Source organism: Pararge aegeria, chromosome 1, assembly GCF_905163445.1.
Source record: "Pararge aegeria chromosome 1, ilParAegt1.1, whole genome shotgun sequence".
Lineage (NCBI taxonomy): Eukaryota > Metazoa > Arthropoda > Insecta > Lepidoptera > Nymphalidae > Pararge > Pararge aegeria.
The window spans coordinates 5,853,327-5,868,901 of NC_053180.1; the positions used below are offsets into that span (position 1 = coordinate 5,853,327).

At 37.0% G+C, this 15,575-nt stretch overlaps 1 protein-coding gene across 3 annotated transcripts in view; it reads left to right on the forward strand.

Annotated features, from left to right (window-relative positions):
- LOC120634301 overlaps positions 1 to 15,575 on the forward strand; it is a 39,815-nt gene that overhangs the window by 12,150 nt on the left and 12,090 nt on the right. Inside the window, exons 1-13 of one of the 3 annotated variants that reach the window (XM_039904833.1) lie at positions 83 to 125; positions 625 to 761; positions 1,344 to 1,498; positions 2,853 to 2,993; positions 4,811 to 4,892; positions 5,252 to 5,347; positions 6,259 to 6,476; positions 8,763 to 8,988; positions 10,482 to 10,597; positions 11,742 to 11,990; positions 12,664 to 12,815; positions 13,784 to 13,914; positions 14,725 to 14,810. In XM_039904833.1, coding sequence (XP_039760767.1) covers positions 103 to 125; positions 625 to 761; positions 1,344 to 1,498; positions 2,853 to 2,993; positions 4,811 to 4,892; positions 5,252 to 5,347; positions 6,259 to 6,476; positions 8,763 to 8,988; positions 10,482 to 10,597; positions 11,742 to 11,990; positions 12,664 to 12,815; positions 13,784 to 13,914; positions 14,725 to 14,810 — 1,812 coding nt within the window. In that variant the 5' untranslated portion in view covers positions 83 to 102. Of the gene's footprint in view, positions 1 to 82; positions 126 to 437; positions 502 to 624; positions 762 to 1,343; positions 1,499 to 2,852; positions 2,994 to 4,810; positions 4,893 to 5,251; positions 5,348 to 6,258; positions 6,477 to 8,762; positions 8,989 to 10,481; positions 10,598 to 11,741; positions 11,991 to 12,663; positions 12,816 to 13,783; positions 13,915 to 14,724; positions 14,811 to 15,575 lie in introns of those variants that run through there. The other 2 variants (XM_039904910.1, XM_039904991.1) reach the window with 2 other exon arrangements.

The following is a 15,575-nucleotide window of genomic DNA, read 5'->3' on the forward strand; positions in this document are numbered from 1 at the left end:
TGAGTAACATATAGAGTTGGACCAGCGCGGTTAGTTGTGTCACACAAGCCAGCCCTAAACATTTTCTCGTGCGTTGTCAATGTATGCGTAATTTGGCTGGTAATGAAAGCAGATGTAATGCTAAGGTTAGATTTTGCTGGCGTTTTTTTAAATGTCTAATAAAAGTAGGTTACGCAGTAATGCTCTAACCAAAATTCATCTTATCGCCGCAATGTTAGAAAAGGTTTCGCAGTAATTACTGCTGAGGAAGAAAATGTTCTGAGATTTAAATGAAAACTTCTTTAGGCGCGTTAAGCACTTTTTGGAACTTGTGTCATCGTCACCAAATTCTTTCCATGAGCTTTTATGGATACTGTGTACATAGATTTAGCTTTCACTTCTATGGGCAACCCCAAAGACTGCCCCGCATGTTTTTTTTTGTAACGAGGGTATTTGTTGCTTGATACACATACCTACCTCCTTATAAAATATATAAATTATCAATTCTCCTTATAAATTCATGTGAGTTTCAGGATGCGAAGAATAATAATTTTAGTAGTTTGTGAAATAAAAATAAATCAATAAATAATGAGTGTCTAACAATTGAGTCTAAAACTGAAACCTAATTTAATTGCTTCATCTTAGTGAAATGGGCGAAGCGTTGAGCAAGCTGTGTTCAGCTTCACGTGTTCCAGCAGTGGGTTCGGTTCTCGACCGAGTCATCTCCCAACCCAGCAGCGAGGATCACACGGTACTTTATAAACTCGCAGATTATAAAAAAGGTTGGTTACAAATTTTATTTCTATAAATAATAGTTACGTGCCTATTATTTGTAAAATAATTGCTTTCGGGAAAGGCCCCAAGTTACAAAATAAATGAATAAAATATTTGTTTGACAAAAACACATGTTTTTGTCAATTACGCTAACAATATACTTAGGTTCACTTTTATACACATAAAATAATAATACTTTTACAAATATAATCCTTTACCTTTTTTTCTTTATCTCTTTTAAAAGCCCGCCAATACCCAAACGCCCGATGACGCTCCCCGCGCTATCTTTATTTTCATTTTCTTTTTTTTCCCCCGTCGCTTTAGTCAGCAGTCCTTCTAACTTTCGTGGCAGCACCGTCTTATCCAATACAAATCAAATCCATGTCTGGTTTTATCGAACGCTAAAAGGACTTCTTTATTGATTTGCATATTATTTCGTATAGATACTACGCAAATCAATTAAACTTAGAATAGCATATTGATTTGACGAATATTTAAGTACCTAACCTTACCTTCGTCCATCCTGACGTCTTGTTTGCCCCCATACACACACCTTATTCATTATTAGGCGTATTACTTCATTATTTCAGGTGGTTTATTATTAGAAACGTACACAAAAGGTGGTATGGCTGCTGCAGAAAGGTTAATACGTGAGGAGTTTTCATCGTATATGTACGCAGGAGGTAGGGGTCGGGTCATCAACAGAGCTGAATATTTGCGGTGGAAATTCAGGGACCAAGAGCAGGTTAGTTGGTTCGAGTGGCCTCCACTTTTGAGAGTCCATAGTATTAAAAGTGGCTTGCCAACATTTTCGTACCGATAGACTAATCACTTTATTACACAGTTACGTATAAGAGCACCTGAGTTCAATTATCATTTTGGTGAGAAAATATTTTCACTCTCGCAATCGTATTCCTTTAAATTTTTGTTTTGTAACATTCGCGTACAGATACCTTCCTTGCTACTATTTAAAAGTGAACGGTTTAAAAGTATACTTAGCGCAGACAAAAAAATATATTTTATTATTTGCTTTTTAGTTGTTGGACAATGTCTTTTTTTTTAACTTATACACATTGAGTATTATTTTCCAAATGTTCCGCCAGAAGTGCTGGTTTTCTTTTTTAAACGGTGATAGCCTAGTGGCTAGAGATTCGCCTCCGTTGCGGGGAGACAGAGTTTGATCTCCGGCACGCACCTCTAACTTTTCAGAGTTGTGTGCGTTATTAATTTATGCAATTAAAATATCCCTTGCTTTAACGGTGAAGGAATCATCGTGAGGAAACACCCGCATGCTTGAGAGTTCTCCATAACGTTCTCAAAGGCGTGTGAAGTCTATCAATCCGCACTGGGCCAGCGTAGCGTAGACAACGGCCAAAATTATCATTCTAAGAAGAGACCTCTCTAGCGCGGGCGCAGCGCTGAACGCTGTGGTCTTAAGACGGAGGTCCCGGGTTCGATCCCGGTGGTTTTCACGGCGGGAGGGGAGATTTTGGAATGTATTATTTCCGAATTTTCTCTGGTCTGGTCTAGTGGGAGGTTTCGGGCGTGGCTAGTTACCACCCTGCTGACGAAGACGTACCGCTTAGGAGGTCCGGTATGATGTTGCATAAAAACCGATTAGGGCCGAATATAACTGCCAGACTCCCTAACAGGTTAGCCCACTACCATATTTACCGCAATAAATTATATCCCCCGATTATACAAGGTATATATACTGCTAAAACACGAGACCATGGAAAAGGAGAATTTTACCACCGTTTATTATTACATATATATTATTTGGATATTACTTTCACTTGTGAGCCAGTGCTCGGAGTGTTGATAAAGCTGCTTATAATTGTCTCCTGGCCACGTTAGCCGTGCCGGTGAGATAGCAGTCAAGGGCTAACTTGTCGTGTAATAAAAAAAAACCCGTGCTCTGTAGTGGACTGTTAATGTATTAATAAAGATGATGATAATGAATAATTGACATGCGGATCTTCTAATGGACCAAGCAGACGACCTACTACTAAGTACTAAGTTAAATTTGATGTGTTAAGTGCGCCTTACTATATCTAAATAGCTATCTTTACTAACTATCTTTACTTTAAACTCATCAGGTGGTGCTACCGATCGAAGCGTCTCTGTCGCCCCACGACCCTCTGGCCAAATGGGAGGATCACACTGCGTGCTGGCAAATGAGCTACCGTGGAGCACTGGGCGAGTCACTGCTACACGTTCTCATTATTTGCGATACAAAGGTATGATTCTATTCGGATCTGATTTTATACGTACGCTGTCAGCGTTTCATCAGCAGATTTTCTTTACTCGAATGTGAGTCTACCCGCTTTAGTGTCATCGACATCATCGTCAACCATTATTGGCACGCTAAAGGGCCCGGGTCTCCTCCCACAATGAGAAGGTTTCAGGCCGCAGTCCACTACGCTGGCTCAACTTCCACACGCCTTTGTTAACATTATGGAGAACTCTCAGGCATGCAGTTTTACTCCACCGTTGAAGCAAGTCATATTTTCATTGCTTTAAAAAACGCACGTAACTTGGAAAAGTTACAGTTCCTGGGATTCGAACTCTGGCCCCGAAAGAGAATCCGAATCCGCTTTCACCGCTTGTGAGTACCGAAAGAAAATTCGGCAGTTGTCGCTGTGCATTAGTTGTACATATCCGTGCCTCAGGGAGCACTTATCATAAAGCTAATGGTAATCACTAAAGCCCGCCAACCCGTATTTTAACTATGCTCTATGCTCTACACAGCTCTCCCGTAAGAAATAGACTTGGGCTCAACTATGGCCTGTAGGCTGAAGCGATGATGATAATAAATAAAGTACCCACAGACCACAGTAGGTATTTTTTAAATTTCATTGAAGTTCCACCACTATCACCACAAAAAGTGGTATGGCTGCTGCAGGAAGGCTACGTGAGGAGTTTTCTTCGTATATGTATTCCTTATTATGTACGTACATTTTAACTATGCTCTTTGCTCTACACACCACTCAGAAGTCCGCATGTTCTGTCGCTTCTGTACTGTGTGTTATTTAACCCTAAAACTCCCTCTTACCTAAAGGAGAAATTTAATTTTCTTGGAGTGCAGTCAGATTTACGTTCTTTTCGTACGCTGACTTTGAGCATGCCGTTTCATAAAACTAAGTTTTATAAGCATTCATTCATTGTTCAAGCTACTGAACTGTGGAATGCACTCCCAATAAAGCATACGACAGTCAAGGTCACTAGACATATTCAAAAATGCTGTTAAAGCCCATTATTTTGAGCAATAAAGACGACAGTGATTAACTCTTACTCATATTTAAGTATCTATGTTTTAGTATATATTAGTTTATTATTTTTTATATTTATTATTATTAGTATTTTATGTGTGTAATCTTGATAAGTATTAGTGTGTAATTGTTCGTAAGTATGTATATAATAATAATACACCCCACCAATCGGTTTCCCTTGGTTTTCCTAATCCTAAGGTTGCCTGGAAGAGATCGCTACTAAGCGATAAGGCCGCCCTTTGTATCCTACTTTTAAGTTTATTTTTGTTGTGTCCATTGTTCTTTTTTACTATTTGTGGTGTACAAATAAAGTGTATAAATAAAAAAAAAAAAAAATAAGTCCCGTAAGAAAGATACTTGGGCCCAGCTGTTGCATGTAGGCTGCGAACGACGATGATGATCATAAATAAAATACAACACTTATTTTTTTTATTTAATAAAAGTTCCACCACCACAATCCTCCAATACCTAGTGGTAATGGTGCAGTTTAATGTGCTAGCGGTATGCTTTAGCGGCTTTTAGGGGTACGGTAGTTATTATAAACCTGATCAGATTCTGCTTGGTGGCACTGCTTTGTCTGTACTGATAGGGTGGTAGTCCACCAGACAGGTCCAGAGAATATTCAGAAATTAAAAAAATCCTAAATTACACCTGTTGGGGATCCAATCCGGGACCTCTCTCTTATACCATAGTTAAGAGCTTATGTACTTGAGTTTTGTGTAGAACTCACAAATGAGTGTCACTCACAAAATAGTAAAAATTAAACTTTTTATTTTTATTTTCAGACTCACACACGTTTAGCCAGAACGTTAGTGAAATGTTTTCCAAAACTCTCATTAGACGTCGTTGAAGGAGAAGAATATTTGGGTAAGAATTCTTTATAATATTTATTTTTGACGCAAGTTTTAAAGAAGTTTGTAGCCCGAGAAAGTTTGGATAACAATACTCTTTGTTCTATTTATTATCATATACATATGGTAATATATTATTACCCTATAGTTTTAGTAAAAAAATCGCAGTAACGGAATTTTTTTCATTTTTATATAAATTGGCTCTACGGTTAAGGGTTCTCGTCCTTACGGTCTTGATCCACTGCCATAATTTCCGCAAGCGACACGAATATATAATTAGGTAGTCGTGGAAATAATATGAACTATCCTAGGTATGTACTAATAAGTATCGTGTACTGTTAAAGTAAAAATTATAAATTGTCTTTTCTATTTCAGGTGCGAGTTCATTACATCTTGCGATTGCATACAGCAATAATGAGCTGGTCCAAGATTTAGTAGAGGCTGGTGCTGATGTCAATCAGAAAGCCATCGGTAAATTACCAAGCATAATATCTGCAACCTCTTTATTTAAGAGGTTTAAGTATGTATCAAAAGAGGATAGATTAAAAAAGTTAATCTAAGCGAACATGAGTAGGTAACTACAGTGAAAATACAAACACTACGTTTACAAAAAGACGTAAGAGATCGCTTCATAATAATTGTACCTAATGTCTGTAAAATTAAAATCGAAATGTTTTTTTATTGATTATTGTTTTCCAAAAGAAGTTATATTAATCAACGTGATTTTTGCGATTTAACTCCATATCTCAAATATGAACATTTTTTTAAATTTTAACGGAATGATTTTCATTTGTTTATGTGGAAGTATTCGTTCGCTAAATTTGGCTCAAATATTGAGCCTATCTTAATAAAATTTAACACAAACTTAGCTTGCATATTTGAGATCGACATAGATATTCATCCCGGAAAAGCTGCTAGTAAAAGCTACCCGCGGGATTTTTGAAAAAAACATTTGTTGCTTATTTATGGCTCTATAAGCAGTTACTTAATGGGTGGCTGGGTGAAATTGTTCATACAAATAGTTTGCATCCTGCAGTTGGTCATAGGACACCTACATTATATCCCGGGAAAATAAAAGATTCCTGCGGGATTTTTAAAAACTCAAAATAAACGCGGAAAAATATTATAAATGTGATGTATTTGTTTGTATGTTCGTCCTTCCTCTTGAATTTTTGGCATTGAGTTAGTTAAAAGACTGGTAACTCTCCATCCTCCTAAATCCTAAAGAATATTTTTATCCCAGGAAAACAAATGCTTTTCACGGGATTTGTAAAAAACCTTGAAAAACGCGAGCGAAGATCTCTGGCAACAGCTAGTAAATCATAATTTTTTTGTAAACTTTTAAAAATTTAAAAAGCATTTTTTTTTTTAATTTATAACAGGTAGTTTCTTTTTACCACGCGACCAACAACGGGATCCACCGACTCGACAGACAAATTACGAGGGTCTGGCGTACTTGGGCGAATACCCCCTCGCCTGGGCAGCTTGTTGCGCCAACGAGGCCGTATACAACCTCCTTTTGGACTCGGGAGCTGATCCAGATTCTCAAGACTCCTTTGGGAACATGATACTTCACATGGTTGTAGTGTGTGACAAGCTGGTGAGTATGATGTTTTTTTCCACTACAAGTTTTGGTGCAGTTTAAGATGGTACCGGGCTTATTTATTTATTTTTATTTAAACTCTTTATTTGTACACCTCTACACAGGAAAATAAAGGACAAATAGAGATAAAAACAAGGACTGGAGAATACGAAAGGCGGCCTGATCGCTCAGAAGCGATCTCTGCCAGGCAACCTTAGGACAACAAGAGGATTAGGACAACAAGAGCGAGAACATATAGGTGGTGTGAAATTGTCTGTCGTATGTTCGTTGGAAGAGCATTCCACAATTCGATAGCTAGGTACCTAGTTCTTATATGTATGGCAGTTACATTAAATCCTTAACCCTAAATAGTGGTGAGAGTTGACACGTCTTTATCGGTGAGGTGGCAACTAAGCCAAAGCCTCCGAAAAGAAAAGAACAGAGAAAATTTAGATATTATAAAATATAAATCTAAACCCTATCCCTCCCTTGCATACAACGACAGCCGCAACAACTGTGCCTGGGAAGTTGTCCTAGATCGGGGAGACCAGATTCCAGACATTCGTCTGAACACTATTTTTTAATTCAATAAATATAATTGTTTTTTTTATCTATTTTGCATCGCAATGCTTGTGTAAACCAGAATTTTAGTAATTTCACTGTGTTGTAATGGGTCCGAAGGAAGGTGGCGACACTCGTAACACAAGTTGCTATTAGTGCGAGTGTTTCAGCACTCCTTTATACACAAATGAATAGTATCACAGTGTGAAGTCCATAAAGAGATTCCCGCTGTTCTCATTTTTCTATATGAAATAAATACATTATTACTTATTATTATAAAATTACCATTATACTCCGTGATGAGCTTGATGGAAAGGGTGTAGGATACTACCAAGTCATCCAAAAGTATAATTTAGAAATGTAACTTTTTGTGACGGAGCTCGAAAGGGGAAGTTCTACCGCCATGTTTTGCCTTAAAGCAGCTTTGCTGTGTTTGCGTCTTAAGGGCGTGGTTGCCTGTGTAATTGCACACCTACTTGGCTAGACACTAACGCCTTCGATTGATAGATACAGGATGGCAGTTTGTCAGACGTGTTCCTTGCATGCTCTGCGAAATGGTGCTCTGTTAATAGGCATGGTTATTTTATATGGTTTTTTACTGTTATTATTATTATATACACTATCAATTAGAGATTTTAATTTATTATTTAAATTCTTAATAATGCTTAATTTAAAAAAAATACAAAAAAATTGGATAGTACTTTGCGGGAATCCAAGATATACTATGAAAATTAAGCTTAATTTAACTCCGCGAAAAGCAAGAGGATCTCTATGGTGTAATTTATAATTTCTTCAATCCTTATACTCCACACCAACATATCTTCGGCAATGTACCTACCCTCTCCGCAAGTTTAGCTCCTAAACTCAACGTCTACCTCCCCTGAGGAGATGTTAACTTTACTACAAAAAATTATTATTAATATTATTTTTATTACGGTTTTCCACTTACGATCTGCTTGGCCCATTAAATCCATATTGCGAATGAAAACCATACAAATGCGAAATTGTGTTTGTTTTTTTGTTCCTATACGCCCTAAATAAGCAACCAATCAACTTGATTAATGTTATAGAGTGAGTTGAAAGGACGGAGAGTAGCAAAATACACTTTTGATAACAAAAATAACATTTTTATACACAGATGGTTCTCCTACTCCTCTTTTATTACTCCCGGTCGGTGAAATTTATTGATTCATTATATATATCTAAATATCTATCAATTGTACTACTGGTCTTCACTGGAGGAGGCCTTTACCTTTCATGGAGAGGGTTCTTGCTAAAAAAACATTAAATTGATTACTGTGAAGATGTTATGCAAATTATAACACTAACTTAAATCGACAACTAATGAATTTACTTATACATTTTTAAATGAAACTACAAAAATAAAATGGTTTTCAATATATTATTATTACATTGTAATTATTTGCTAATCATAATCACATTAATTTTAATTTATTTATTTCTAATCTATTCTATATGCACACTGTAAATGAAATTGTACTATGGAATGTAAGAAATAAAAGGCTTTTTATTTTTATTTTATTTTTATTATCTATCAATTGTAGATTTCTTGATAAATATCCAGTGAAAGGTGGTAACTTTACGAGTTTTGGAGTTGGGCGTGATCACTATTACGCAGTTTAGTACTTCTACAGTACTGTGATCTGCGGTTAATTAATTAGCGGTTAACTTATGTTAATGTTACCAAAATATATAAATAAATAAAAAAAAAATTGTCTTAAGGATATGTTCGGTTACGCTCTCCGACATCCGAAGCTCCCAGCAAGCAACGGCAGGTTAAATAAGGCTGGTTTCACTCCGCTGACACTGGCCTGCCAACTGGGCCGAGCCTCCGTGTTCCGGGAGATGTTAGAGCTCTCGTCCAGGGAGTTCTGGAGATATTCCAACATCACTTGCTCTGCTTACCCGCTTAACGCCTTGGACACTTTGCTGCCTGATGGAAGAACAAGTCAGTAATTCTGTGACTAATAATACTAAAAAAAATAAAATATATTTTCTAGATAATGGTACGGAACCAATATTGCGCGAGTCCGACTCGCACTTGGCCGGTTTTTATTTAATTGACTGCCTCGTCGCGCTAGAAGTGAGCATGTTCGACAGGCGGTCTTGGATTTGATTTGGAAAGCTTATGGCGCGCGGGCGTTTGGAACCCGCCTAGCTTTAGTTTTAAGTTAACGAATGCTGTTATCACCATCACTAACATTAGTGGTAACATGTTAAATGTATGAACGCTTCATAAGTGCCTGTTACACACATGTAAAAAACATTTTTGAATTTGAATTTGATATTGTTATTTAAACTTTTTTACTTATAGTGTACAATGGGGATGGTGTGCAGGTAGCTTAGTTTCAACAGTGGAAATTTGACTTCGCCGGTTAAGATATCTCTCTATTGCATAAAACCACTCCACTTTAGTAGTGTTTCTCTGCCAAACTGTCTGTTGATTGTTCTAAACGCTCACCATAAAATGGGGAAAATGGGAAAAGTTTATGAGCTAGCAGCATTCCACGGATGTGAAGTGAGCGCGGTGCGTTTTCTGTTTTTGGGCGCTATGCACTGCATGCGATTACGGCTGAATGAGGGTTCTGCATGTTCTTAATTCTGTGCTCTCCATATATCTCTCTCTGTCTTTCAAGGCAGGCACCAATACTTTGAATGTGGGTACGTGCCACATAGTGCTTAGCAGGTAACCTAATCCAATATCAAATAAAGCGTACGGTCTAGGACTTCTGAATCTTATTGATACAATAAGTAATTAATAATACGTTGAGACTAGATAATTTGACGGCCGATTGGCGCAGTGGGCAGCGACCCTGCTTTCTGAGTCCAAGGTCGTGGGTTCGATTCCCACAACTGGAAAATATTTGTGTGATGAACATGAATGTTTATCAGTGCTGGGTGTTTATCTGTATGTTATAAGTGTTTATGTGTATCATATAAATAAACAAAATATTCACCAGCTAACTTAGTACCCATAACACAAGCCACGCTTACTTTGGGGCTAGATGGCGATGTGTGTATTGTCGTAGTATATGTATTTATTTTATTTATTAATACGTTGAGACTAGATAATTTGACGGCCGATTGGCGCAGTGGGCAGCGACCCTGCTTTCTGAGTCCAAGGCCGTGGGTTCGATTTCCACAACTGGACAATATTTGTGTGATCAACATGAATGTTTTTCAGTGTCTGGGTATTTATTTATAATATAATATAAGTATTGATGTATATTATTCATAAAAAATATTCATCAGTTATCTTAGTACCCATAACACAAGCTGCGCTTACTTTGGGACTAGATGGCGATGTGTGTATTATCGTAGTATATTTATAAAAAAAATACCGAAAATGTAAGAAAATACCTACCACTAAATGAATTCATGTACATGTGTGAAATATTATTTTTTATTAAAGATATCTATGTCTATAATTGCACACAACAGATTGGAATTCTGCGCTGTTCATAATTCTCAACGGTACGAAACAAGAGCATTTGAACATGTTGGATGGAGGAATTATACAGCGGCTTCTGGAGGAGAAATGGAAGACTTTTGCCAGGGTAAGTTAATCGTGTATTGTATTGCCCAGCGTATACCGGGAACTGCAGGGCAGAGTTTTTACATCCAATGTATTCCTCCAGAGTAAAGACATAGAATCCAAAGGAATCAAAGGGGGCATGGATTTTGTATCTTGTTACATAGCGTTTTACAAGTAAATTTATATTGGGTACAGATACAAATGCTCTGCCCTACCGTCCCATGTTTGCGCTGGCCCTAATGGTTCTGTTTAATAGCTACGTTATAGAACATACGTACAAGATAAAATGTGAAAGGAAACTGCTTAAGTTGAAAATCCATTAAGTACGACACTAAGATGGTTTTAACAAAGATAGTATAGGTAGGTGATGCTTCTTACAGATATTTGGGCGTATCCATCGCATCCAGCATATGGTGAAAGTTTAAAATCTCTTGCGCTAGCTAGAAGAGGTACATAACCGCGGTACACCGTTTTAGTAAGCCTCTTGACGAGAATAAAAGCAAATACCTATACAAGTTTTAGTTAAGCGTACTGCGGAACTTACACGCAACTGCTTGTTTCTTAATTTTCTCTTATAAAGTTACACGCATGTAAATCCGGATACGGTAGTAGTTACGGCGTGAAGATGCATATTGGTGTATATTATGTTCTAAATACCTAAAACTAAAAGCTAAACTTCATAAAATATTATAAAATAGTGCTCTCCTTTTTTCATAATGTAATATAATAAGTGTGACAGCAATTCTTTTAGAGTTGCCAATTTAGTTAAAAAAAATATGTAGTTAAAAAAATATATGTACTAAGACATTACACACATCGCCATCTAGCCCCAAAGTAAGCTTAGCTTTATTAGTACCTACTAAGATGAATGATGAATATTTTGGTTAATAATATACATAAATACTAATAATATATATATAAACACCCAGACACTGAAAAATATTCATGTTCAGCACACAAACATTTTCTAGTTGTGGGAAGCGAACCCACAGCCTAGGACTCGGGAAGTAGGGTCGCTGCCCAATGCGCCAATCGGCCATCATAGTCGGTCGGTCGGTCGGTTAGATAAGTTTAGGGATTTGTGTACAACAGGATTGGCACCATTATTCCGCCAAACGGGTATTGTTACCACTCTAGGATTACAATATAGTTACATTTTCTTACAGACAAAATTTCTCAAGAGGCTACTAATCTTAGGGCTACATCTTCTCCTTCTATCCGTGTCCGTATACCTCCGGCACAGCAGCCTAGAAGCTGATGTCCACCCAGACTGGGGCCTTGAAGTCAACGACGCGAGATCCGGTATAAGACTGTCCACCGAATTGGGCACGATTATCAGCACCTTGTGCTATATTATACTGCAGCAGGGCGATGAGATCAAGAATCAAGGCCTTGTGGCATATTTCAAACAGTTGGTGAGAAAAACAATATCATTTAATATTAAAATGGCAAATATCTAAATGTTGGAAGGGTGCTTAAGACTTTATTAGGATTCACCCATATTCTTAGCGTAAGTTAGCTAAGCGTAAGCTATTCGATTGTTTGGTGGCGATAAATTGACCCGAGGTTGTTGGGGAAATTTTCGCGTTTTAATCACGACACAGCCGCACCATCACAACAGCACCGATATTTTGTTATTAGTGATTTTTTTTATGTCGTTTATGTAAAAAGAAAAAAAGTACCGGACCAAGAACTTTTTCTTGAGAGACTCTATGTTTCGGTGAATTTAATTTTTTACCAAAGGAAATGTTTCTACATATTTTTATATATTATTTAAAAAAAAAAAAAAATATGTATTGTCAAATGATGTATTACCTACCTGTATAATAGAATATGGTTAAAGATGCGTATTTTCTCATAGGTCGCAGGTACAATATATTGGCACCGCTCACAATGGCATGCGACCATTGGCGCATAAGAAAAATTGCTAGAAAGAGTATCTAAATATCAACCACCTGTTATTTCATACTCTGTACCTCTTAAGTAGGTATACGCTCAGATGCATTTAATCTAAGAATATCTACGTAATGAATAGATTCAGAGATATAAGCTAAGCTATTCATAAAAATATATATAATAATATTCCAGATCCACGAACCAGCTAAGTTCATATTTCTAGCTTCGAACCTGCTGCTTTTAGCGTGTATACCAGCTCGACTTAGCCGGAAAACCACGCTCGAAGAAGGAATACTCATCTTTGTGCTACCGGGGTCCTGGTTTCTGCTTATGTTCTTTGCAGGGTAACTTATTTATTTACTACTAATTTCTAGTTACGTACAGATAATCTGATATCTGCTATATCGTATCTTTATTTATTCCAGCGATTTGCTAATTCTTTTGTAAACAGCTCTACAGAGTTTGTTACTTCTAATGCATACTTTACAAGGTTATCGTATTTTATACCAAACTAAGTACTATGAAAAATATATATGTACTAAAAATATCATCAACATCACGCACAGTACGGGTCCCCTCTCAGAATGATAAGGGTGAAGGCCGTAGTCCACCACGCTAGCCAAGTTTCGATTTGTAGACTTCACACACCTTTGAGAACGTTATGAAAAACTCTGAGGCATGCAGGTTTCCTCGCGATGTTTTCCTTCAACGTTAAAAGCAAGTGATATTTTAAATGTCTTGTCCCCATAGAACTAGGTTATCCCGAAAGGAAGGCCGAAGCTCTGATTACTAGGCTATCACCGCTTCGTCTTGTCACCAACAATATATGGCGTCCATATGATGTTTTATGGACATGCAGTGGCGTGCACTGGTTTTTTCACCAGGGTATGCATAAAGAAGGAAGGTGCCATAAAATGGGAAATCCTTCGCATTTATGAGTCATACGAAAATTTCAGGGTATGCAGTGCTTTTGTGCATGTATGGCTTGCACGCCACTGTGGACATTGTACACAAAACTCTTTGTTTGGATGGAGTTAGTCGTTGGCTTAAACAAGCTTTTGGGTCCCCAGACCATTGATATATTTTGGGACACGACAGGTTTGCTTTCCGGTGACCATGTTCCTACCTAGACCGACAGTCTCAGAAGCACGCGCCGCATAAACCTTGTCTTCACTAATAACTGGATTTAGGTTGCTTAGCTAAGCATTTGAGCAAAATTACCAAATACCAAAGCAATGATCGAAATTAAGTAAACTTTAATCATAAGGCGGGGAAAAGCACTTCAAAAATAGTAAAAAAATATTATTTCTAGGGCAGTTAAGTTGACCGGCCCGTTCGTGACGATGATCTACAGCATGATCACTGGTGACATGTTCACGTTTGGCATTATCTACTGCATCGTGCTGTTTGGCTTCTCACAGTCTTTCTACTTTTTATACAAAGGTATTATGGAGTAGCATTTAATTTTTAATAATAGGATTACCAAGAAACCTTTAAACAGTTTGGCAGCTTTTTGTTATTAACTAGCTGTCCGTAGCCCGTCTGTAGTACATGTGTATCATCTTAGTATGTAGCCATATCGGCGTTCGGAGGAAACGATTTCTCAGACTAACTTTGCAAATCCGATTAGGTACCACGAAGAAGTCTTTTAATTTTTTGGATATATAAGTAGCACTTACAAATAATGTAGCTTTGTATTGGTAAAAGAGATTTCAGAATCGGTTCATGAGATCCATAATTTACACTCTACAACCTCACAAATTATGGTACCTCAGTATAATATTGTATGTATAGATAAAGCACAACTTTAAGTCTTGTCTTGAGTTTCTGTTATTGATTTAAAAATCTTAAGTTTTAAGAATTAAACGGCCGACTGGTGCAGTGGGCAGCGACCTTGCTTTTAAGTCTTAAGTCCTGGGCCGTGGGTTCGATTCCTACAACTGGAAAATGTTTGTGTGATGAACATGGTTGCTTTTTAGTTTCTGGGTGTGTTTATCTGTATATTATTAGTATTTATGTGTACTATATTCATCAAAATATTCAACAGCTATCTTAGTACCCATAACACAAGCTACACTTACTTTGGGGCTAGGTGGCGATGTGTGTATTGTGGTAGTATATTTATTTATTTATTATTTATTAAATACAACATTAACTGCTTTTGGAGATTTTCCATATTTTGGTCCTTCACTTAATACTACTGTAGGGAATGCAATTTATCTTAAATAAATATTATAATATATGTCTTTTCAGGTTTTCCCAACGTACAGTCAACTTTATTTTCAAGTTACGCCAGCACATGGATGGCCTTGTTTCAAATCACTCTAGGCGATTACAGTGTACGTACCTATTAATCATATTTTATATTGGCAACAATCGTATTTGATGTAAAAATATAGAACCAACGATCTATAGCATCTACGTATCTATTAACTATCGATAGATCTTTGGTTCTATTGGTTTTGTTTTGATAGTAAAATAAACCTAGCCACGCTGATCTATTTGGGATTTACAATAAGTATTTGGCACAGAATTGATAACATACAGAAACCACTGCTTATATGTAACAAAACTACTCCACTATAGTAGTTTCCCGAATAAACGGTTAGTCACTTCACGCCGTTCAACAGTTTACCTTTAAATGGGAAAAAGCTAGCTAGTTTGTAAGCTAGCAACATTCCGCTGCAGTGATGAGTGAAGTGAGACGTGCGTGCGTTTCATTGTTATTTGACACAGTGCACTGCATGCAATGATGGCTGAATTAGATTTCTAATTCGGTGGTATTTGGATATTTATTACGTTTATTCCTCGCGATTACCATATTCGTAAACTTAAAACTAAAGTTTTAAGTTTACGAATATGGTAATCGCGGTCATGTCACTAACGTGTACACCCATCTACTTGAATAAAGATATTGACTTTAAGAATGTAGGATACCTATATCGTTTATAATATATTTGTAACCAATTTATATTTTGCTTCATGGAAACCTCAATCGTGTATTCAATCTTAGTACTTGGTATAACATAGATAATTTAACGTCGGATTCTTTACCAAAGTTAACCGCTTCTTTGCTCTTCAAATCTTTGAAATTTTTAATTTAA